This window comes from Prinia subflava, chromosome 6 (assembly GCF_021018805.1).
Source record: "Prinia subflava isolate CZ2003 ecotype Zambia chromosome 6, Cam_Psub_1.2, whole genome shotgun sequence".
NCBI lineage: Eukaryota > Metazoa > Chordata > Aves > Passeriformes > Cisticolidae > Prinia > Prinia subflava.
Window position 1 is genome coordinate 16,201,737 of NC_086252.1, and position 24,087 is coordinate 16,225,823.

Sequence of the window (24,087 nt, forward strand, 5' to 3'; positions counted from 1 at the left end):
GTAATATCAAAATTTAGAAATTAACCATTTCCAAGTGGATATAAATAATTGTGTCTGACAGCTGTAAATGTAAGTGCGAGTAAAAATATTAGGCACTGATAAGAAATTTGCCTGGATTTTATGGGTACATATATGGGTGACATATAAAAATAAGTTGTAGTATATGAGTACATCCAGTTGTTTTGCTAAGTGGTTGCCTTGTGACATTTTTATAAAGATTGGTTACAATTACCATTTTGTCTCTCTACAGAGACAGGACCATGAATGTATTATCTAGTATTTACATAATATGTATGAGCCTTTTGTATTATTCCTATCAGAAAAATTAGGATAGAGCAAATGCAAATCATGATGTATTTTTTATATTTCAAATACATTTGGCTGGCTGAAATGTCTTTTGCCGCTTGTTCTTATTTCCTTTTGGAAACTAAGCTACTACAAAGACATGTTAAAGTTATGAGAATGACAATAGTTAGACATAATGTTAAAAAAACAAGTTAGTGTAATTTACAAGTAGAACCTTTCAAAAACATTTCTTAAAATCAAACTACACATTACTGGAGATACCCTATATGGGGAGGTAGTTCAGGTTCAGACTGAAGTTGTTTTTACAGCTCTGTGGCAGTAGATTAATGATATTAATACTCTGGTTTTTTCAATAGGTCAGTTTCTCCTGCTGGGAGAATCTCCACCTCGCCTATTAGACCAGTGAAATCTCCGTCTCCAATCCGTAAACCACATGTAGTGACAACTGGGGCTGATGTCCCTCCTCCTTGGAAGCAGGAAGGGTACGCTGCAACCTTGGAAGCCCAGATGAAGGAAACAAGAGTATCTACAAGCACTACACAAGTGACTGAAGAAAGATGGGAGGGGAGATACGGGGTCCAAGAGCAAGTCACAGTTACTGGTGCTGCTGCTGGCGAGGTGGCCGCTGGTGCTAGAGAGGTAAATCCTGTTTTTGGAAAAAACGTTGGGTTTGCTTATGTGGGGTCTCACCACTGCTGGATAGATCTGCTAAATGGAGTCTGAGAGGCTGTGTGTAAAACCATGTGTGCATCTGCTGTTGAGAGAGTTCTGCTGCAGACATGGAAGTGCTTCTTTGCAGCATTCTGTCTCTGTACTTGTTTTGTGCTTCTTCTGAATGTATGCAAAATATGAAAAAATGTCTTTTGATGTGACTAATATAGGTGAGAAAGGACAGTGAAAAAACAGCAGCTGTTGCCACAGTTGTTGCTGCTGTGGATCAAGCCATGGTGAGAGAACCAGCTCCAGATGTTGTAGAGCAAACTGCTAAAAGGACAGCAATGACTGCAGTCCACGTTCAGCCTGTTCATGAGCAGGTAGAAACAGAGCACAGACATTCCATGATTTCCCTTTATCCCTTCATCCAACACACACACAGAGCATGATTCACTGTGAGGAATTAACCAGATATTGCCCCGTGCACTGCAAAAGCATGCATACTCATCTAGAACACCTAGCCTGTAAAGGAATGCTCAGGTTCACTTCTATCACTGCATTCCATCATAACAGGATTGAACTAATTACTCCTTTTAAGTTTCAGAATGCTTTCTCTGAAAGTGATCCTTTATTCTCTCTTCTCCTTTATTCTCTAACATTAATCTTACAAGGATGAATTTTTGAATCTAATATCTCATTTATAATTTCCCCACTATGAATAAAATAATTCTCCCTTAGTATTTTTCCTTTACTTGAATTCCTCTCTTAGTTTCCCTTCTCCTCTTATTTTGACGATCATTTTTTCAAATGAATTCTAAGGCTTTGGTGTTTTTTCTGTTTGTTGCTACAAAAATCAGATGAAAAAGGAGGCAATGGTAGTAGTTACCAGTGATAAAACCACAAAACAAACAGTGATATCGAGAACTAGAGAAGGAATTGTAACTTCCCAAGAACCAAGACACATCTCTCCTGAAAAGGTGAATATAGATTGTACCTGAGATTGTTATGCCCTCTCTTGTTCAAAAATGTGATATCTCATACAAAAGACAAGCCTATGAAGAAGACAAATACTGTTATTATTTGTCCCTTTTATATATGTTCACTCTTGCAGTTTACAGTGTTATCATCTTCTTATCTTCTTGTCTCTTCTCTATTTCTTGTCTCTTCTATTTTCTATTTTTTTCTTCTTATCTTCTTGTCTCTACTCTTTCCTTTTTTATTTCACTTCCATTATTTATACCTAAGAAAATGATAGATAAGGTTGCAAAACATTAACCTAGACAAACCTCTCTTTTTTCATATATTAGTAATTTGCTAGATAGTATTCTTGATCATTTCAAGAATTGACAAGTGGAAACTAGCTCTTAAATTTTGTTGGGAGCCGGGGGGGTGGGCAGGGGGATGGTTGTTTGATATTGTCTCTAAGCTTGCCATTTGTAGCCTGCTTTGTTTGTTGGTAGCACAGGGGGTCAGGAAAAAGGAGGAAAAACTCATTCTGCATTGAAATCAATTTTGAAAATACCGATGAATTATTTGAATTCAGATTATTTTAACATGTATTTTATCAGAAAAAGATATGATTTAGTGGAAGATGATTTTTTATAGGTAACGTTACGTTTGAATTATAGTAGAAATGTGTGAGGAAGAAAGTGTAACCTCTGTTTAAAGCACTGAGAAACAGAAATCCATCTGGGCATTAATCTGAACTTGGCATTTGATGTCTTGTCAAGTAAAAGTTTTGTAAAACTTATTTTTAATATCCTATCTCAAAGTGTTTATAATGCAGAATAGTTTTTCTCTGAGGCATTTTTTTTAGTCTTGCTTTCAGTAGCAAGCCAAGCATTTGTGCAATGTTTTATTATTTTTATGTTAAATGTTTTATACAAAGTCTATTCATGTTGTTATTGTTGTTTCCAGACCAGATGAAATGTTCAAAACACAGAATTTGACATCTTTGCTCTCTTGAATTTCCAAATTTCCATATGTTCTTTTCCAAATATATTGAAAATCACAAACCTTAGGTTTTAAAATAAAAATATAAAATTCTTTATTTGTAAATGTCCAGGTGAGAAAAGAACCAGAGAAAACTCCAGCACCGACAGTAATAATTGCCACAGACAAAGCCAAAGAACAAGAAAGAATAACAAGAGCTAGAGAAGAAGTAACTACCAGACACGAGCAAGTGCACATTGCTCATGAACAGGTAAATAAATGTTACAATCTTTAGTTCATTGAGATACTCTGGTTTATAAAATCTGTTAAATAACTTTACTGTCCTTCTTTAAGAAGAGAAGATTACTAAACAACAGCTTTGTGAAATAAGGTATTCCAGACCAAAATCTCTGCAGGTCCAGTTCTACTGACCTCATAGCAGCTCTGTCTGCAGAGGGGTGCAGCTGCCCTTCTTACAGATCCTTGGAGCATTAGGGCTTTTACTGCCACAGTGTACAGAATTCCACATGATCCTTAATGACAAATTTGTCTCCGAAGATACATTTCTGAATATAAATTTTAAAGATTCTTTCTCATGATATGATATAGGGTTTGGAGCCTGATTTAACAATATTTGTGTAAGGATTGAATACATCTGTTAGACCATATTGTGGAACCACTGAACTGATGGGGTTAGCTGTTAAGTCAAAAATGCTAATTTCTATCAAACAGTTTCTACAAAATATAATGATATATCACAAACTGGGAAGTAAAGCATTTCTTCTCTTATTCAAATAAAAATTAATGCAATATATTAATGACTTTGCATGAACTTCTGTCAGGGTATAAGGTGGGCTATAACTTGGGTACAAAGGTATTGCTCCAGTTCTGAAGTCATGTTTCTTTCTTCTTGATATACATTTAGAAACATTATCCTGCTTTCCAAAAAAGTTGTGTAATCTTGACAACAGGCATAATCAATTACTGTTACTTTTCTTTACTGTAAAAAATAGATAAGAAGGGAAGATATGAAACCTTCTGTACCTAAGGTAGTAATTTCTACTGAAAAACCTAAGGCACCGGTCATAATATCGAAAAGTAAAGAAAGAGTTGCCACCAAACAAGAACAAGTGAGCATAACACGTGAAAAGGTGAATAGCACTGTCATAACCGTCTTTGAGTTTTATCCTTTCTTCTTTACAAACCTCCCGTTTTCCTCAAAAAATACTAACTATACATTTCCAGCTCTTTTTTTTTTCTATTATTCCACTTACAAACTTTTAGACCTACTGCTAATTAGACTAAATTAGCACCTTGATCTTCCTCTCTTGTTTTCATTAATAGATGCTCATAATTATCTTCTGACTGATGTTTGGAATGGACTGATTGACTCCTGAAATGCATTTTAACTTTTTTTAAAAATCAATACTTTTATTTCAATAGGGTATAACAATACTTATCAGTATATATATAACACAGAGATGTGTGCAGTGCACAAGGATCTAACCCTTCAATTCTCCTCCCCTGTTCCCATTCCAAAATGATTTCTTATTCTTTCTTAGTCTTTCTTATTTCTAATTTCTTATTTCTTAGTCTTTCAAGACTGAATGTAACTGAAACTTTCATTTCTGCTATAAAAACTAGATTAAAAAGGAAGTTGAGGAAAGTACTGTAGTTGCAAAAGTAGTTGCACTGCTAGAACCAAAGCACCAGTCACAGTGTCCAGAACTGGAGAAGAAATTACAACCAATGCACTGATACAATTTGGTTTATCTGCAAACCTTACATTTTAAGACCTACTTTGGTACAACATAATGCTCTCAAATTAATTCCTGAAAACATACCCATTGAGCAGGATGGTTTTCAAGTAGCAGAGTCAGTATGATTAAGTTTCTAGCACTGAAGAATTTATATCCCACCCTGCTAGGAAATGTCACACTTTAGGCTATAGTCTGATTTCTCCATGACAGTCTCCTCTCTATCAGTGGCTTTTGGTAACATTTACTTGTTCAAATTTCTGACTCTGCAATCTTTTTTTCTACTTGATGATTCCTTGTAACTTCATAGTTGTCAGATGAAACAACTTCTCTTCATTGAGGTTTGAATTGTTCTTTGTACAATACAAACTTTAGCATCCATTCAGGTCTGTCCAGTTTGTTACTTATGACTATCAGACACTTGTTGGCACTGCTTTGTTCCAGTAGGATTCCCACAGTAGGAAAGATCTGCAATACAGCCAGGAACTCTCACATGTGGAAGAGTAGCATAGCTTGCAACAGCTGCTATTTAAAATCTATCTACCTACAGTGTAGTACATTCATCAAATAATTTCATAAAACATATGTAAATGAGCAAAGTATGTAAAACTCAGGGGAGTCAGACTGCTAGGTGAGTTCAGTCCCTTGTTATATGATGTAAATTTAGGGCCAAATTCAGGCCAGTATAACAAATTATTTTGAAACTGACAGCAATACTGGATAAGAGGTCCCTGTTACCTAAACACTACTTTAATAAGAAAAAATCTCTGTAAATGGTCACATTCTGGTCTCACCTAAGTAATTTTAGTTTAAGCTGGTAATGGTTTTAAAATCAGTATGAAATTATCTGTTAGGGGTTTTTTCCCCATTTACTAGGCATACGTATCATATGCTCTGTTGCTGCATCCAGATCAGTTATAACAGTAACAATAAACAGTAGCAGTAGTCACTGTTATCTACTGTTGGCTGACTGGGCAGAAGTTTGGACCCTAATAACACAGAAGTTGACAGCATTTATGAGTTATTAGAAACAAATAGAAGTCCTGATACAAAAGCTTTATTTCTGGATTATCAGACATCTCCATCTCCCTCCTTTTTTAAAATCCTTTAAAATAGATCAGCACTAAATTAAGAGATATACCTGATCTAAAAATTTTTAGAGATCTGTCTCTTAATAAATGCATTCACATCAGATGCTAGATGCATTTTGTACATCTACAAGAGTTATATGTAGCTGATGAGCATACTTTAAAACTATGTGCACATTTACATACCTGCATGCTGTTGGACAAGTGGACACACGTAAAGTAGTAAAATTGGGTTCCACACAAACACTGATATGTATAAAACACAGATATATATCTGAATATATATATCTGATATATATTCTGAATGTGCAGAGATAGCACTTAAAGAATATATTTGCATTTGAATTTACTGATTCTTAAGTGTATTTACAGGTGCATACTTTTGATCTTTTCATCGTGATTTTTGCATAACAATACAACCTCTCTTTGGAATATGCTGAGCATTATAACTGTTTGGCATATATACAAGTTTTCAGTATAATGATGAATACATATATAAATTCTGCTGATGTTATTTGTAGACTCAAGCTGGAAAAAAGGCTGAAGCCGTAGCTACAGTCGTTGCAGCAGTTGATCAGGCACGTGTTCGATCACCCTGGCAGCCAGAACAAGCAGATGAAGCTTATGTAAAGGAGAAAACTTTGGAATATGGTTATAAAGAGCATATTGTAACAGATCGTGTTTCTGAGGCCCCAGCAGAACGTCATGTTGTCACTAAAGAAGTCAAAACAGTCTATATTCCTCCTGAGAAACATATCTCAGCTCCTGAAAAGCAGGAAGTTCATATATCAAAAGAGGTTAGACTCTTTTACATTACATTCTTTTCCAGAAACTATGTCCCAGTGAAACCTGTTTCAGTTATAAGAACAGCAGCACTTTCAACAACTTTTTTCATTACTTTGTGTAGATAAAAAGAACAACGGAACTTGAGAAAACGATTCATGTTGAACCGCCGCGACCTCGCACAGCGAGTCCTCACTTCACGGTCTCCAAAGTTGCTGTTCCTAAACCAGATCACACGTATGAGGTAAGCTGCAGTTGTATCCAGGAGGAGCAGCATGCTCATTTTCAATAGCCAGTAGGTCACCCATTCAGTCTGGCTTTTCCTCCCACGCTCCAGTGTGCTGCTTCCCCAAGAGGAAGGGTTGTATGCTGCTTGCAGCTATTTCTGTTGGCTTGTTTGACTAATAAAGAACACTGCTGTAAACAGAGAAGTAAATTGCTAAAATACAATTTGTTGTTCTTATTTCTTATTTAAATAATCTTATAAACTGTTTGAGGATGCAGCTTAAGACTTAATGACATATAGTGAAATTGTAGATATTTGTCATGCAAGTTATATTTTTTAAAGAGCAGAAGTATCCCTCTTTAATCTTATTATGTGCATCAGTTCACTTGCACACTGTTTTTTTCTTCCTTGCTAATTAATACATGCTAAGCTAATTTTTTAAATAGAAAAATCCAGACTAACTGCATAGTATGATACCATCCATTTTTAATGTTATTCTTCCATTCTTCTGTTGGATTCCTTTACATAATAGCAAAATTTTCCAGTTAATTAATTTTCTCATTCAAGCATATTTTTTCTCTTCGCCTGGAATTTAAAAATTATTTTCCCTAAATATAATTAAACACTATTATAAATATTTTTATTAAATATTTATGTATTTTTAAAAAAGTTATTCCACCTATAATGGGATTTTGAAATCTCATCTGTTTTTTTAACCATTAGAAGTTATGTATTTAGTAGTATTCTTTATTGCAGTATTAGACTGATTAAATGGAAATCTAAGGTTTCAAGTGAGGAAAGGGAGAGAACATTTCTTGTGCTGTGCTTAAAAGCTTCTTGGCCATTTAAAGATCAAATTCGAAAGTGAAAATATTTAAATGTTAGACAGATAAAAAATAATACAAGGATATTATATCTCCAGTATTCTACTACTGCAATCTAAAACTACTACTCTTTTTTTACATATAACGTTTGCAGTGTCAAAACCAAGTAACTAAGGAAGCAACTGCTGCATATGCAACCTGCTCAAGAAATACACTGTCTTTTTTGAAAATAAGACAACAAAGCTGTAACTCTTTTTCTTCTGTTCCCTAGGTTTCAATAGCTGGATCTGCCATGGCTACTCTGGAGAAAGAGTTATCAGCTACTTCTGCTGTGCAGAAGATCACCAAGCCTGTAAAACCACCTCAGCTAAAGCCTCATGAAGTCAGGACAAAAGCAGAGCCAGTTACCCCTGCACAGTTTCCCTTTGGAGAGGCTGCTGAGACTTATAAGAGTCACTATGATGTTGAGACTAAAAAGGAGACAAGCATTAAAAGTGAAGCAGTGAGGACAGAACACTTGATGTTGCATAAAGAAGGTGAAGCAAAGGTATGTTTTTAAGCAAGTATTTGTCACTTTGACTGACTTTTCATCTTAAAAGTATAGAATGGTCTCTCTTTTTTGCTGTCTACTTATCACAATTTTCTACTTCTAAAGCATTCTGGTACCTTTTATTTTTTATTTGTTTTACACAAATTGTTGTAAGGACCTAATATTTAATTATGACATGCAAAGAGTTCACATTACCTGATTTATTTTCTTATTTAAATTATAATGCCTACTTCCTTGACTTTATTCACTATTGTTCTCTAAACAACCTAGGTGACAGAAACTGCCAGAGTTCCTGTGCCTGCAGAAATCCCTGCTACTCCACCCACCTTAGTCTCAGTAAGTAATTTGTATGTAGTGTAGGGGAGTTACACTAGATTTTCACCCATTCTGTTTTCTAATTTTTATCGTTGAATACCTAACCATTAAAAATTGGCTTTATTTAGTCTTTTTGACTTTGTATTAGATTTACTTAGCCATATAGTTTATCTCTGATACAGAGTCTTCTTCATGTCCTTTATGGTAGTGATTCTTCACATTTATGCTGTATGCTGGTTGATCTAACTGCATAAATGTGAACCTACCTTTTAATTTTGTTTATTAACAACAATGTTCAGAGACCCTTAAAGCCAGATTCAAATACTTCCCTTTGGAAAATGCCTTTTTTTCCCCTACACACATTGCTTCACAGAACTGTTTTGAGCTAGATGTCAAATTTTTCATTCAAATAGGTTTTAGATATTTAAGTATCTATACTGACTGTGGTACTTTTTTTTTTGTCACACAGGGCCTCAAAAATAAGACTGTGACTGAAGGTGAGTCTGTCACTCTGGAGTGCCAAATATCTGGTCATCCTCAGCCTACAGTGACGTGGTACAGGGAAGACTACAAAATTGAGAGCTCAATGGACTTCCAGATCACTTTCAAAGCAGGACTTGCTCGCCTTGTGATCCGTGAAGCCTTTGCAGAGGACAGTGGAAGATTTACCTGCACTGCCACCAATAAGGCTGGCAGTGTCAGCACTTCTTGCCACTTACATGTGAAAGGTAAGTATATTTACAGAATCATAGAATTGTTAAAGTTGGAAAAGACCTTTAAGAGCACTGATTTCAACCATTAATCCAAAACTGCCAAGTCCACTGCTAAACCTTGTCCCTAGGTGCCACATCTACATGTCTTTTAAATACCTCCAGGGTGGAGAGGGTATTTAAAAGTCAGCCCCAGATTACTCATGGGCAACCTGTTACAATGCTTGATAACCCCTGATAACCTTTTTGGTAAAAGGTTTCCTTATATTCAAATTAAACCACCCTTCGTGCAACTCAAGAACAGTCCCTCTTGTCATTGTAGGAAGTTAATATTTTTTTTAACTGTATTTTGCTTGTAATGTATCTTACACACTTAAAACATATGACTTGAATTGTACTCTGGGCCTATTAGGTAAAAGAGCTGTAAGAATATTAGGAAAAGGCTGAAAATGGGCAGATAACAGGAGACTCTTAACTTGATTCCTCGGGAATTAACTAGCCCTCTGAGCCAACTAACTACTTACTCTTATGATGTCAACTAAACGAATCGCTTAAGGCCTATTGAGGTATTTTAAAATCCACTATATCCAATTTGCTTTGTAGTTACTGAAGAAATTGAGACTCGAGAAACCATTTCTGAGAAGGCTGTTACAGAAGAGAAACGGTAAAGTCACTTTTCTGAACAGACTGCTCCTACTGCAGTCATTGCATGATTGCACTCTGAGACATCAGCTCACTTACCTGCACTGCAATCTTATTTCAGCTACGTGGAGACAAAGGACATTGTAATGGAAGATGTCTCTGCTGCAGCAGAGGAAGTATCAGGAGAACCCATGCCTCCTTTCTTCATAAGAAAACCCATGGTGCATAAATTAATTGAAGGTGGGAGCATTATTTTTGAATGCCAAGTAGGGGGCAACCCAAGGCCACATGTCTACTGGAAAAAAGGTGGAGTTCCTCTAACGACTGGCTACAGGTACTTTGAATACAATGCCCCAAATCCATCTAAACATAATTTTTATGCATATTTAATTGGCAATTTCATAATTTGATTGCCTCACATGCTGAGTAAGTAACATCCTGATTTCTGTGAAATAAATTAATTTTAATGTAAAATTATAGGCTTATATGTTAATATGAGATTTTAAAAGGTTGTAAAGTTTTAAAATATAAATTTTCAAAAGGCTATAAAATGAGATATGTTGTAAACAAATCAGGAAGAAGTTTTGTACTTGTTTTACTCTGTGCAATGTTTGCATTCTTTCTACAGAAGTGTTGTCTGTAGAATGCAACATACTTCCTAGCTGAGAAAAAATACTACATTTGTAGCATTCCTGAAATGATCATGTTATGATGACCCATAGTAGGGCAAACTATGTGCACACAGAATATACCATTATATTGTGTCTGATAACTAGACCTCTGATATTTCAGTACTAGGGTTTGGATCCTATTTATTTAGTGACAACAAAAAGAAAGCTGGCCAGTACTCTAGTTTCAGCATGGTTATTTTTCATATGCTGCTCAGTATGCTCATCCATTCAGTGAGAATTACCTACAAAAACTTCTCTTTTTGTGCCTTTTGTACAAGTTAGGAGTGTGTCTAACTGGAGCTAAAAGCAAATTAACCAAGAAGTCTGTCCAGAATTATAGAGACTTTTTACTTTTATGTTTTCTATAGATACAAAGTGAGTTACAAAAAAGAAACCGGGGAATGCAAACTTGAAATTTCCATGACTTTTGCCGACGATGCCGGAGAATACACTATTGTTGTTCGTAATAATCTTGGAGAAGCTTCTGCAACGGTCTCCTTACTAGAAGAAGGTACATTTTAGATTAAGGAAATGGGAACAATATTCCTTAAAATTAACTTCAAAATGGGAAAACAGATTTTAAATTGTGCTGCAAATTCTTTGCAGCTTAGTTTGTTCAGCGTAAGAAACACAAAGGGAAATCTGGTGGCTGTGTTTCTGCAATGGAGAGTATCTGACATCTAGGCCCTTGAAAGACTTTATTCTTTGCTAGAATGTGTAGCTATAGGAATTTTCCTCTGTTGACATGTCATGTTCATGACAAGATAAGAAATTCATTGAGAGATGTAGGAAAAAAAGGTTAATCAATTAATAGGTTGTTATCTTAAAGGAAAAGAAGCTAGTTTAATTTATTTGTCCTGTAAAAATGTACAAAAATTTTCAGGAGACAGAGTCATGGTGAAGAAATTGTACAATAATCTCTGCAGATGTTTCCACTTTGAAAACTAGGACACCTAAATAGTACAGGAAAATTTCTACCTCTTTATAAAGCTCATCTTAATACATCGGTCTTTGCATTTTGTTGCTGTTTGTATTTGTTGGCTAAACAGATGGAAAATCTGCTTGAATCACCAAAACCAGTAAAATAAGTTTGTGCTTGTTTTCTCCGTTCAATCCAGTGAAAACCAAAAAATTTATCAAAATTAATCTCTTCTCAATTCTCAGCTGATTACGAAGCCTACATAAAATCGCAACAAGAAATGATGTACCAAACTCAAATGACTGCATATGTACAGGAACCTAAAGTGGCTGAGGTAGCCCCACCCATTTCCTATGGTGACTTTGAAAAAGAGTATGAGAAAGAACAAGCTCTAATTAGGAAGAAAATGGCAAAAGATACAGTTATGGTCAGAACTTTTGTAGAAGATGAGGTATGTCTATCCCTCCATACTAATTTTGGGTACTGACATTTTACCATAAAAATAATTTATTTGCAAGGTCATTATTTGACACAGAAAACTAATGGTCTTGCTTTTCTGTATAGGAATTCCATATTTCTTCTTTTGAAGAAAGACTTATCAAGGAAATTGAACTCAGAATTATTAAGACTACCTTACATGAACTTCTCGAAGAAGACGGAGAGGAGATGATGGTTGATATTTCTGAATCTGAAGCTGTAGAAGCACGATTCGATTTAAGATTAAAGAATTACAGAACCTTTGAAGGGACAGGAGTTACCTTCCATTGCAAGACATCAGGATATCCATTGCCAAAGGTACCCCAAACCTGTATAAGTCTTTATTTTTTGTAAATCATTTGATGCTCTACTTGAAAAAAATCCCTTAACATCTCATTGTCAGACATTCTACATTCTGCACAGGAAACAGCAACTCTCATAAGAAATCCAGTCTTCTGGTTTGATAGTAGGCTGAATTTTCCTTTTGTCCCTTAATAGGAGAAAAAGAAATAAGACTAAATTTAGGTTGGTTTGCCAGTTCAGAGGTAGATTGGATTTACCAGTTAAGTTCGTCTTGAGTCTGAGTATCTCTGAGATAGCCCAGACCTGTGGGGAACACAGTAACAGACCAGTTCAGGTTACTTTGCTCTTCATCAAAATGGGCTCTGCATCTTTTTCTAGCTTCAAAACTCATGTTTCAGGTTGCTATGTAAACATCTTACACTAGTCTCACCTATTCCAAGTAAAAACGTTAATGTTTAACACATATAGGTGGGCTGTGGTTTTTTCAGCTGAAAAATAGCAAGTTGTAATGTCTTGTGTGTACGGTCATTACTAGATCTTTGTCTTTAGGAGAGGTCACTCAGTAGTCTACTGTTTCTTTCCATGCAGGTGGCATGGTACAAGGATGGCAAACGTATAAGGCACGGAGAGCGCTACCACATGGAACTTCTGCAAGATGGCAGCGCCACTCTGCGTTTGCCTGTTGTTTTACCTGAAGATGAAGGAATTTATACTGCCTTTGCCAGTAATATGAAAGGAAATGCCATCTGCTCAGCAAAACTCTATGTTGAGCCAGTTGCACCTACAGCAACCCCAGGTTATATGCCAGGACCTGAAGTTATGAGAAGATATAGGTAGGTACACAATAATATAATTTTATGTGACTTCAGTCTGCCGTGATCGTCAACAAGGTCATTAAACAGCAGTTAAATAAGCTTAAGCTATTGGAGTTTGTGTACCTCTGGAAAAGTTCTAAACACTGTTTTCATGACTCATGTAGATTTATGTGCTAACTTTTTGTCTGGTTTTCTCTTTTAATGAACAATGCAATTCCAAGAGTACAATTATTCACATGCATTTCCAGCCGCAGTATCAGATTTACAAAACCAATAGCCATATTTATTTGTTAAAGTACTCGCATTTTTGAAAAAAAAAAAAATCTTCTGCACTTGGAGTTGTAGTGTAGTGTGCAAGTATTTTTCCTTCCCTTGATATAGCGGTATTTCTATGACAGAAAAAATTAAGCATTGCTGTGCCCCTGTTCACTCTCCGTACACATACACCCATGCACAAATGTACATAGGATTGCACTATCCTATTTTGATCTGTGCATGATCCAAACGCCCAAAATTTCTTTGGCCATACTGTACCCTAAAACTACTCAGCTCTACAAACTCCTATCAAAAACCTAAAGAAAATTGACTACAAATGAAAATTAATTTTTTCCCAATTTCTCACATAGATAAATTGGCCAAACTCTTTAAAATAAACTATGAGAAAGGCAAAGGTTGAGATCTGTTTATCATGTCAGTCCAGTGCTGTATGACATTGCCATACACATCTGTCTTATCTTTTCCTTCCAGGTCTGTCTCTCCACGGTCTCCAAGCCGGTCTCCTGCCCGCAGTTCTCCTTCTCGTTCTCCTGCCCGCAGATTAGATGAAACTGATGAAGGGCAACTAGAGAGACTATATAAGCCAGTTTTTGTGTTGAAACCGACATCATTTAAATGTTCACAGGGGCAGACAGCAAGATTTGACTTAAAAGTTGTTGGCAGACCTATGCCAGAGACATACTGGTTCCATAATGGTACATCAGCCTCATTTTCATGAATAAATAATCTTTTTAAAAGTCTTTTATGTCTCGTTGAGACTGTTTTGATTGCAACTGTTTTTTTTTCATGTGTATCTGCAGGCCAACAAGTGATTAATGACTACACCCATAAAATAGTGATTAAAGAAGATGGTACCCAGTCATTGATCATTGTCCCTGCAATGCCTGAAGACTCTGGAGAATGGGCTGTCATTGCTCAGAACAGGGCAGGCAAAGCTTCAGTCTCAATGACACTGACCGTAGAAGGTATCTTCTGTATTTTCTATTATATTCTGTATATCATGTTATTTTTAGCAGTCTGATGACTGTCTCTTATTTAAAACCATGGCTGTGTCATTTCCTCTTGTGATAATTTACATTTGCTCCTTCAGCTAAGGAAGACCTAGTCAGACCACACTTTGTGGAAAGGTTGAGAAATGTCAGCGTGAAGGAGGGCTCTAGACTGGAGATGGCAGTGAAAGCTACTGGTAACCCTAATCCTGACATTGTATGGCTCAAGAACAGTGACATCATTGTGCCTCACAAATACCCCAAAATAAAGTAAGAATTTTTATTATATTTTATCTGTTATCTCCAGAGATCTGTCTTTGGAGGCTTTGAACTAATTTGGAAGCAGGGCAAAAATAAATGACAAAGAAGGGAAAAATAATTGATTTTTTTCCATATTTCAGGATTGAGGGAACCAAAGGGGCAGCTGCCCTTAAAATTGAATCTACTGCCAGGCAAGATGCTGCATGGTATACTGCTACTGCTATCAATAAAGCCGGACGGGACACTACCCGCTGCAAAGTAAATGTTGAAGTTGAACACACAGAACCTGAACCAGAAAGGAAATTAATAATTCCAAAAGGAACTTACAAAGCCAAGGAGATTGCAGCACCAGAGTTAGAACCTCTCCATCTGCGTTATGGTCAAGAGCAATGGGAGGAAGGAGATCTCTATGACAAAGAAAAGCAACAGAAACCATTTTTTAAGAAGAAGCTTACATCTTTAAGGCTCAAACAATTTGGACCAGCACACTTTGAATGCAGGCTTACACCAATTGGTGACCCAACCATGGTGGTGGAGTGGTTGCATGATGGCAAACCCTTGGAAGCAGCTAACAGACTCCGCATGATCAATGAGTTTGGGTACTGTAGCCTGGACTATGGAGTAGCCTATTCCAGAGACAGTGGAGTGATTACTTGCAGAGCAACTAACAAATATGGTACAGACCATACATCTGCTACTCTGATCGTGAAGGATGAGAAAAGTCTTGTGGAAGAATCCCAGTTGCCAGAAGGCAAAAAGGGACTCCAGCGAATTGAAGAGTTAGAAAGAATGGCCCATGAGGGTGCTCTACCTGCAGTTGCATTGGACCAAAAGGAGAAACAAAAACCAGAAATTGTTTTGGTTCCTGAACCTGCAAGAGTCCTTGAAGGTGAAACAGCACGATTCCGCTGCCGTGTGACTGGCTATCCTATGCCCAAGGTCAACTGGTACCTCAATGGACAGCTCATCCGTAAAAGCAAAAGATTTAGACTCCGTTATGATGGAATCTACTACCTGGACATTGTGGACTGCAAATCGTATGACACAGGAGAGGTGAGAGTCACTGCAGAGAATCCAGAAGGCTTTATTGAACATAAGGTGAAAATTGAGATCCAGCAGAGGGAAGACTTCAGATCTGTTCTTCGTCGTGCTCCTGAACCCAAACATGAGCCTGTAGTTACAGAACCTGGGAAACTTCTCTTTGAGGTACAGAAAGTAGACAAACCTGCAGAGGCAACAACCAAAGAAGTGGTGAAGCTGAAAAGGGCTGAAAGAATCACTCACGAAAAGCTTTCAGAGGAATCTGAAGAGCTCCGTAGTAAATTCAAGCGCAGGACAGAAGAGGGCTACTATGAAGCCATTACAGCTGTGGAACTTAAATCTCGCAAAAAAGATGAATCATATGAAGAAATGTTAAAAAAGACAAAAGAAGAACTTCTTCACTGGACCAAAGAGATCCCAGAGGAAGAGAAGAAAGCACTTCCTCCTGAAGGCAAAATCACCATTCCAACATTCAAACCAGAGAAGGTGGAGCTTAGTCCAAGCATGGAGGCTCCCAAGATACTTGAACGAATTCAAAGCCAGACTGTAGCCCAAGGGACAGACGTACACTTCCGTGTGAGAGTGGTGGGAAAACCTGATCCTGAATGCCAGTGGTTCAAAAATGGTGTTCAGATTGAAAGGACTGATCGGGTGTACTGGTACTGGCCTGAAGATAATGTTTGTGAATTAGTTATCAGAGATGTGACGTCTGATGATTCTGCCAGCATCATGGTGAAAGCAGTCAATATAGCTGGTGAAACGTCTAGCCATGCTTTCCTGTTAGTACAAGGTAATTTCAATTCTTTTGCTCATCCTACTGCTCATCATAGTGTTTTAAGTCTGTTCGGTCAGTGCACTGTTGATTGTTATATATTGTTTTGCAGCCAAGCAGTCAATCAGCTTCACCCAGAAGTTACAAGATGTTGTTGCTAAAGCAAGAGACTCCATGGCAACATTTGAATGTGAAACATCAGAGCCTTTTGTCAAAGTGAAATGGTTTAAGGATGGAATTGAGATTCATTCTGGAGACAAGTACAGGATGCACTCAGACAGAAAGGCTCACTTTCTTTCTGTATTAACAATTGATATGTCTGATGCTGATGACTACAGCTGTGCACTGGTTGAAGATGAGTCCGTAAAAACCACTGCAAAGCTTACTGTTGAAGGTAAGAAGCATACAGCTCAGTACTATGCAATACTGTTGACATGAAATCAGCTCCAGAAAGAAATGAAATTATTTAAACAGGCATCTAACATCCTACGAAATTTTGAGATACTTTCATACTGTTGGAATCCAGTATGAAAGTTTAGAGATGTGTTTATTTAAAATTATTACACTATATATATATTCCCTTAGGCTCATTCAACAACATTTTTTTTTCTTCGGGAGTATCTAACCAAGTTTAATCACAAATATAATTATTTGCCTTCAGGTGCTGCAGTTGAGTTTATTAAAGAACTTGAGGATGTTGAAGTGCCAGAATCTTTCTCAGGTGAACTTGAATGTGAGGTTTTCCCAGAAGACGTGGAGGGGAAATGGTATCATGGTGATATTGAACTCACTTCTAGTCTTAAATATGTGATTACATCCCGCCGTGGTCGCCAGATCCTCACTATTAAAGATGTTAATAAAGATGATCAAGGAGAGTATAGTTACGTTGTTGATGGAAAAAGGACTCAATGCAAACTGAAGATGAAACGTAAGCATTTCTTATACTGTCTGTATACTATAGATTTTCTATGTTATACAATGTATTATAGCTATATCATTGTATCCCACAATGATTTAATGTTCAATATTCTGCCTCTTTTAAGTATTAATTAGCTTCATTTAATTCCACAGCTCGTCCCATGGCAATTCTTCAAGGACTTACTGATCAAAAAGTCTGTGAGGGAGATATCGTGCAACTTGAAGTCAAAGTCTCCCTAGAAAATGCAGAAGGTGTCTGGATGAAAGATGGCCAAGAAATTCAATCAAGTGACCGTATTCACATTGTGTTGGATAAACAATCACATATGTTGCTCATAGAAGATGCCACAAAGGAAGATAGTGGAACTTACTCTTTTAGTGTTCCTGATCTTGAGCTGTCAACCACTGGACAGATCACAGTGTACAGTAAGTCACTATGATGATTTTGAAGGTGTGTTTGATTTTAGCTGCTTTTGGATTACTTTTTAAAGGCATAGCTTTTCTCACGATGAATATTTTTGTAACTTGGCAGGTGTGGAAATAGTGGTGCCTTTAGAAGATGTTCACGTAATTGAAGGAACAAAAGCCATCCTTGAATGCAAAGTTTCAGCACCTGATGTGTCCTCCTCCAAATGGTACCTGAACGATAATCAGATAAAGCCTGATGAACGTGTGCAAGCTGTATGTAAAGGTGCTAAACAGAGGCTAGTGCTCACTAGAACCCATGCCTCAGATGCAGGACGCTACAAGCTGATGGTTGGCAAAGTGGAAACAAGCTGCAATGTCACAGTTGAAGGTTGGTGTCTTTTAAGATGCACAGTTTTTGTAAAATAATTTCTTTGAAAAAAAACCGAAAACAACAAACTAGTGCAAGCAACTAACTAATTTATAATTTATTCTTTTTATAGAAATTGAGATTATTAGAGGTCTTCATGACATCACCTGCACTGAAACACAGAATGTGTCCTTTGAGGTCGAGCTCTCCCATTCAGGGATTGATGTAATTTGGCATTTCAAAGGCCAACCCATTAAGGCTGGTCCTAAATATAAAATTGAAGCACATGGCAAAATATATAAATTGACAGTGGTGAAGATGATGAAAGATGATGAAGGAGAATATGTCTTTTATGCTGGAGAGAAGAAAACATCTGGGAAGCTTATAGTAGCAGGTTAGTAGGGTTAAAGTCCAAGGTTTTTATTTCACTGTGATTTAGAAAGTACCCAATGGACTTGTAGCATTTGTGCTGTTCCAGTGAGAATTTGTCTTTAATTTACCCTTTTTTGTAATGTTCTCCTTGCCTTTCCCCTTATCTTTTGTGATTAGTATCATTTGAAGTCTTAAATCTTTTAAGTATTAATATCTTTTGCTAGATCAGAACCACAGTGTGAAATGCAGTATTATGCTTTTGATGTAATTAATGTAAAAAAGTGGGGGTTTTGTCCTGTGTGTTCTCAGTATACCTGTGCTGATGATAAAATAAATGAGAATAACTAGCATAGAAATAAGAAACATAATTTTGTAATGTTCAGGTCATATCCTAGTCCTGATTTTTCATAGAGCTGAGAATGACTACGGGCATTCTGCAAATCAGGGCAAAGGATTCCAGCATCTACTTTCCATTTCTGTATGGGGGAAAGCTGAACAGCAACACAACAAAGGAACATGCTTTTTCTTCCCAACAGGCGGTGCCATTTCAAAGCCTCTCAGTGACCTGACTGTGGCCGAGTCCCAGACAGCTGTTTTTGAATGTGAGGTGGCAAATCCTGAATCAGAGGGCCGGTGGCTACAGAATGGTAGACCATTAGCTACGACAGATCAGTACCGTGCTGAATCTGATGGTGTAAAGAGAAGGCTTGTTATCCCTGCGACAAAACTGGAGGACATGGGTGACTACAGCTATGAAATAGCAAGCTCAAAGACATCTGCCAAACTGAAGGTTGAAGGTCAGTATTTTTTATAATTAACTGATGGCTTTGAGACTTATTTCAGCATCACTCACTGTGACTTGGACCAGGCCTTAAGACACAAGTAAAATAAAATAAATAAAAACCCCAAACAAACAACCCCCCTCCCCTCAGCCTATCCAACAACAACAACCAAAAATAAACCAACAAATGCCCAACTAAACAACCAACCAACCAACAACATAGAGAAATAAAGCCCCCAAAACCCCAGAAACCAAATATTTGTCATGGATGCTACGAGTAAAGGTTCCTTGCTGTGTTCCTAGCACACCACTTTGCTGGAAACTGTATAAATTACTATATGCATAAAATGAAGCACCATTATTCAGTTTTATTAAAATTACTGTATTTACTATAGGTTTTAATTTTGATCTGTTTTGTCAAGTATTTTTTTTCTATTTTCTTCCTTTTTTTCCTTAGCTGTTAAGATAAAGAAAACACTAAAGAACTTGACTGTGACAGAATCACAGGAGGCAGTTTTCAGTGTAGAACTGACCCACCCTGATGTGAAAGGAGCTCTATGGATTAAAAATGGTGTTGAACTTGAATCGAGTGACAAATATGAAATTACAGTGAAAGGAACGGTTCACACACTGAGAATCAAACACTGTGTGGTCACTGATGAGTCTGTTTACAGCTTTAAACTTGGAAAAATAGGAGCAAATGCCCGACTTCATGTGGAAAGTAAGCCATTCTGGTGTGAATATTTGCTGTAATGTGTGCTTTGAAATTCAAATCATACACGGTGCTGAATATCGCTAAATTTTTTTCCTTAAGCTGTCAAGATCATCAAAAAGCCAAAGGATGTGACTGCTTTGGAAAATGCTGTCGTCTCATTTGAACTGAGTGTTTCCCATGATACTGTACCAGTCCGGTGGTTTCATAAAAATATTGAGCTTAAACAAAGTGATAAATACAAGATGATCTCTCAAAGGAAAGTTCACAAGCTTATGCTGCATAACATATCTCCCGATGATGCTGGAGAATACACAGCTCTTGTTGGGCAAATTGAGTGCAAAGCAAAACTGTTTGTGGAAAGTAAGTATTGTAAGTTTGTAAGAAAGTAGTTATATGAATTGTTACACCAACACTGAGCAACCTGACCTGACACCTCATAGCCTGGTACCCTTGGTTTTTTGCAGTCTTCCAAACATACTAACTTCTAGAAAATTCTTGTCTTTTTTCTCCTCCTTTTAGGCATACACATCACAAAGACCATGAAAAATGTTGAGATCCCTGAGACCAAAACTGCCTCTTTTGAATGTGAAGTTTCTCATTTTAATGTGCCTGCTGTATGGTTGAAAAATGGTGTGGAGATTGAAATGAGTGAAAAGTTCAAAATAGTTGTCCAAGGGAAACTCCATCAGCTCAATATCATGAACACAAGCAGTGAAGATTCCGCAGAATACACATTTGTCTGTGGAAATGACAGAGTCAGTGCAACCCTGACTGTAAAACGTACGTAAAAATTAAATTAACCAGAATATTTTACAGTTACAAGTAATAAGTTCATGTTAACACATGGACTTAATGAAATTTTGACAAAACCAGCAGACTGTAGAGGTGTTTTTTAATGACACTAAGTAGCCTCAATAGCATTCTTTAAAGAGGTTTAGAAGAGGTGAACTTGAAAATCAGATCCTGTGTTCTTCTCTTTAGGCCAATGTGCCTAAATGCCAGGTCACCATTGGAGACCAAATTTGGGTTCCTACGTCATTCAGTAGTTGTGGGACATTCAGTTGTAATACTGATTCTGAGCACAAAACGTACCTTTTAATATTTCCAAAATTGTTAAAGAAGTTGAAGCATCTCCAATCTGGTTAACATGCATTTAAAATAAAGTAAAACAGAATGCAAAAAAGCAAACCATGTCCATTCCTTTCCTTTTAGCCATCCTAATTACCTCCATGCTCAAAGACATCAATGCTGAAGAGAAAGACACAATAACATTTGAAGTTACTGTTAATTATGAAGGCATCTCATATAAATGGCTAAAGAATGGTGTAGAAATAAAATCAACTGATAAATGCCAGATACGAACAAAGAAGCTTACACACTCCCTCTCCATAAGGAATGTGCATTTTGGTGATGCAGCAGAATATACTTTTGTTGCTGGAAAAGCAGCTTCATCAGCCACTTTATATGTGGAAGGTATTTGCTCTCCTGATTTGTATGTTTAGTGATTTCTAATGCTGTAAATTATAGCACAGCACTCATTCTACTTTTCTTCTGCCCTAGCTCGTCACATTGAGTTTAGGAAGCATATTAAAGACATCAAAGTGGTAGAGAAGAAGAGGGCCATTTTTGAATGTGAAGTTTCAGAACCTGACATTCAGGTCCAGTGGATGAAGGATGGGCAAGAACTCCAGATTGGTGATAGGTAAATTATTGCTTCTACACCACATTACCTTTGGTGTGTGTTTTCTTCCGGGAAATATCTAGCTCACTTTCTTTTCTGATGTGCCCAGGATGAAAATTCAGAGAGAGAAATATGTCCATCGTCTCATCATTCCTTCCACAAGGATGTCTGATGCTGGTCAGTACACTGTAGTAGCAGGTGGAAACACATCCAGTGCCAATTTGATAGTGGAAGGTCGTGACATTCGTATCAGAAGTGCCCAAAAAGATATTCAGGTAAGGCCTATACAAATGAATAAATATTTCATAGATTTTTAACTCAAAGAATAATGCAAGGAAAGAGCAACAATATCTAACCAGCAAGTCATAGCACAAAAATCTGTAATCATAAGGTCAGAACATTCACCTAGGAAACTGAAAAGTGAGACCAGAGGAAAAAACAATATTACTCCTATTATTTATTCTACTTTTTCAAAGGTCATTGAAAGACAAAGAGCTGAAATTGAATTTGAAGTCAATGAAGATGACATCGAACCACTGTGGTACAAGGATGGTATTGAGATCAACTTCCAGTATGAGGAAAGATACAAGTATGTGGTGGAAAGGAGAGTTCATCGAATGAGCATCTTTGAAACCACTTACTCCGACGCTGGGGAATACACTTTTGTTGCAGGACGGAATAGGAGTTCTGTTATTCTTTATGTGAATGGTATGTGGCCCCACAACCAATGTTCTGCCTGTATTTATTACTCAGTGGTTTTCTGATTTTTGTATGGCTTCTCTGGAATCCTAACTCTTGAAAGAAAGAAAAAAAATCAAAGAGACCATTTGGAACACTACCAAATTCCTCATGTACATAAATGTTTCCTGCCCTACAGAAGTAGCTGTCTAGTGGATGAAAATACCATAGCAGTTCTTTTCCCATTATATTTACTTAGACCAGAATATTCTTGAGTACAAATAAAACTACTTTGTTCACATGGAGAGATATGCTTTTCCAAAGTGATCAACCTAACAATTCCTGAACACATTTTGCCAGAAACACTCACACCAACACAGCTATACATTAAGGCACTTGCTGCTAAATCATTCCCCCTGTATCAAGGAAAAGGGCATATTTTCATGGACACAAAAGATTAGGAATAATAACAGAGTTTGTTTTGTTTGTTTAATTCTTTGCAAATACTTTTCAATCACTAATAATATCAATAATGAGATTTCTCTCTCTTCTCTTCTATCTCCTATCTCTCTGTGCCACCTCTCTTCCCCCCAATTTTCAGCTCCAGAGCCACCCCAGATTATTCGGGAGCTAGAGCCAACTACTGTGGAGTCTGGCAAACCTGCCCGCTTTTGTGCTATTGTATCAGGCAAACCCCAGCCCAAAATTTCCTGGTACAAAGACGATCAACAGCTTTCTCCAGGTTTCAAGTGCAAATTCCTTCATGATGCACAAGAATATACTCTATTGCTGATTGAAACTTTCCCTGAGGATGAAGCAGTGTACACCTGTGAAGCAAAAAATGACTACGGAGTAGCTACAACTTCTGCTTCACTTTCAGTCGAAAGTGAGTTTCCTATGCACATAGCAATGTTAGTGAAATGAAATGTTCATCCTTCATTTTCAAAAATCACTTTTTTCTCTTTTTCTTTAGTCCCAGAAGTTGTCTCTCCTGAGCTAGAAATGCCAGTGTATCCACCTGCTGTCTTAATACCACTACGTGATACTGTTACATCTGAGGGACATTCTGCTTGTTTTCAGTGCAGAGTTACCGGAACAGGTGGGTTTCATGAAAACCTGCACATCTTCCCATATCTCAAAATTTTTCATCTTGAACTCAGAAGAAAATTCAGCAGTATATGTGCTCTGATCGGTCTTCCCCTAGAAGCACAGATATTTGATACACACACATAGCCAAGTGTTCCTGACAAGTTTCAGAAAAGCATGTCAAAGGTGGCATTGGGCATGGAAGTTTTAAACTGTCATAAACACATTAAGTGTTTCTAAAAAGAAGATCTCTCTCATAATTTATCTTTGGAAACATCTCAGTATTTTAAATGCTAACGGATGTTGGAAAACTCTGTCAGTGAGTAAAATTTCATGGGAGAAAAGCAGTACTGTGTCAAATGAACATGATGACATTTCTGAAGACCCACACTGCCATGTCCTTAACTACAGAAACTGACTGAAACTCTGACCCAACTTTTCTGCTGATATTTCTAAGTATCATTCTGCAAACACTAAATTGTGGTTACATTCTTTTTCCTAGTATAAAAATGTTTGCTAATTGTCCTTTTAAGTGTAGATTTTACTTAAATAATTTTTTTGATTTAGATACATAGAATGTCACTCAGCAATTGAAATATCTTTTTCTTTAACACACAGTCAAGGCCACTTTTCTTCATTTAGCAAATGGCCTTGAGTATGACCACTACTAAAATGTTCACAAAGTGAACTGCAGAGTAAGATGCAGTTTACAACCCAAAGAATTTAAAATAACTTCAAGATAAACAAAACTCCAAATTTAAAAATAATCC

General features: G+C 36.9%; 1 protein-coding gene across 1 annotated transcript in view; it reads left to right on the forward strand.

The window, feature by feature from the left end:
- TTN (titin) overlaps positions 1 to 24,087 on the forward strand; it is a 237,978-nt gene that overhangs the window by 7,478 nt on the left and 206,413 nt on the right. The window contains 38 exon segments of the mRNA XM_063399870.1: positions 663 to 945; positions 1,188 to 1,340; positions 1,818 to 1,937; positions 3,026 to 3,163; positions 3,906 to 4,043; positions 4,537 to 4,581; positions 4,584 to 4,667; positions 4,773 to 4,781; positions 6,259 to 6,534; positions 6,645 to 6,764; positions 7,842 to 8,117; positions 8,391 to 8,456; positions 8,905 to 9,163; positions 9,749 to 9,809; positions 9,909 to 10,121; positions 10,827 to 10,969; positions 11,623 to 11,828; positions 11,942 to 12,172; positions 12,746 to 12,990; positions 13,720 to 13,943; positions 14,049 to 14,213; positions 14,339 to 14,507; positions 14,639 to 16,329; positions 16,424 to 16,705; positions 16,973 to 17,239; positions 17,383 to 17,655; positions 17,762 to 18,025; positions 18,138 to 18,398; positions 18,913 to 19,173; positions 19,615 to 19,878; positions 19,972 to 20,232; positions 20,392 to 20,652; positions 21,085 to 21,345; positions 21,433 to 21,574; positions 21,663 to 21,828; positions 22,030 to 22,261; positions 22,833 to 23,117; positions 23,205 to 23,330. Of these exon segments, the coding sequence (XP_063255940.1) occupies positions 663 to 945; positions 1,188 to 1,340; positions 1,818 to 1,937; positions 3,026 to 3,163; positions 3,906 to 4,043; positions 4,537 to 4,581; positions 4,584 to 4,667; positions 4,773 to 4,781; positions 6,259 to 6,534; positions 6,645 to 6,764; positions 7,842 to 8,117; positions 8,391 to 8,456; positions 8,905 to 9,163; positions 9,749 to 9,809; positions 9,909 to 10,121; positions 10,827 to 10,969; positions 11,623 to 11,828; positions 11,942 to 12,172; positions 12,746 to 12,990; positions 13,720 to 13,943; positions 14,049 to 14,213; positions 14,339 to 14,507; positions 14,639 to 16,329; positions 16,424 to 16,705; positions 16,973 to 17,239; positions 17,383 to 17,655; positions 17,762 to 18,025; positions 18,138 to 18,398; positions 18,913 to 19,173; positions 19,615 to 19,878; positions 19,972 to 20,232; positions 20,392 to 20,652; positions 21,085 to 21,345; positions 21,433 to 21,574; positions 21,663 to 21,828; positions 22,030 to 22,261; positions 22,833 to 23,117; positions 23,205 to 23,330 (8,921 nt within the window).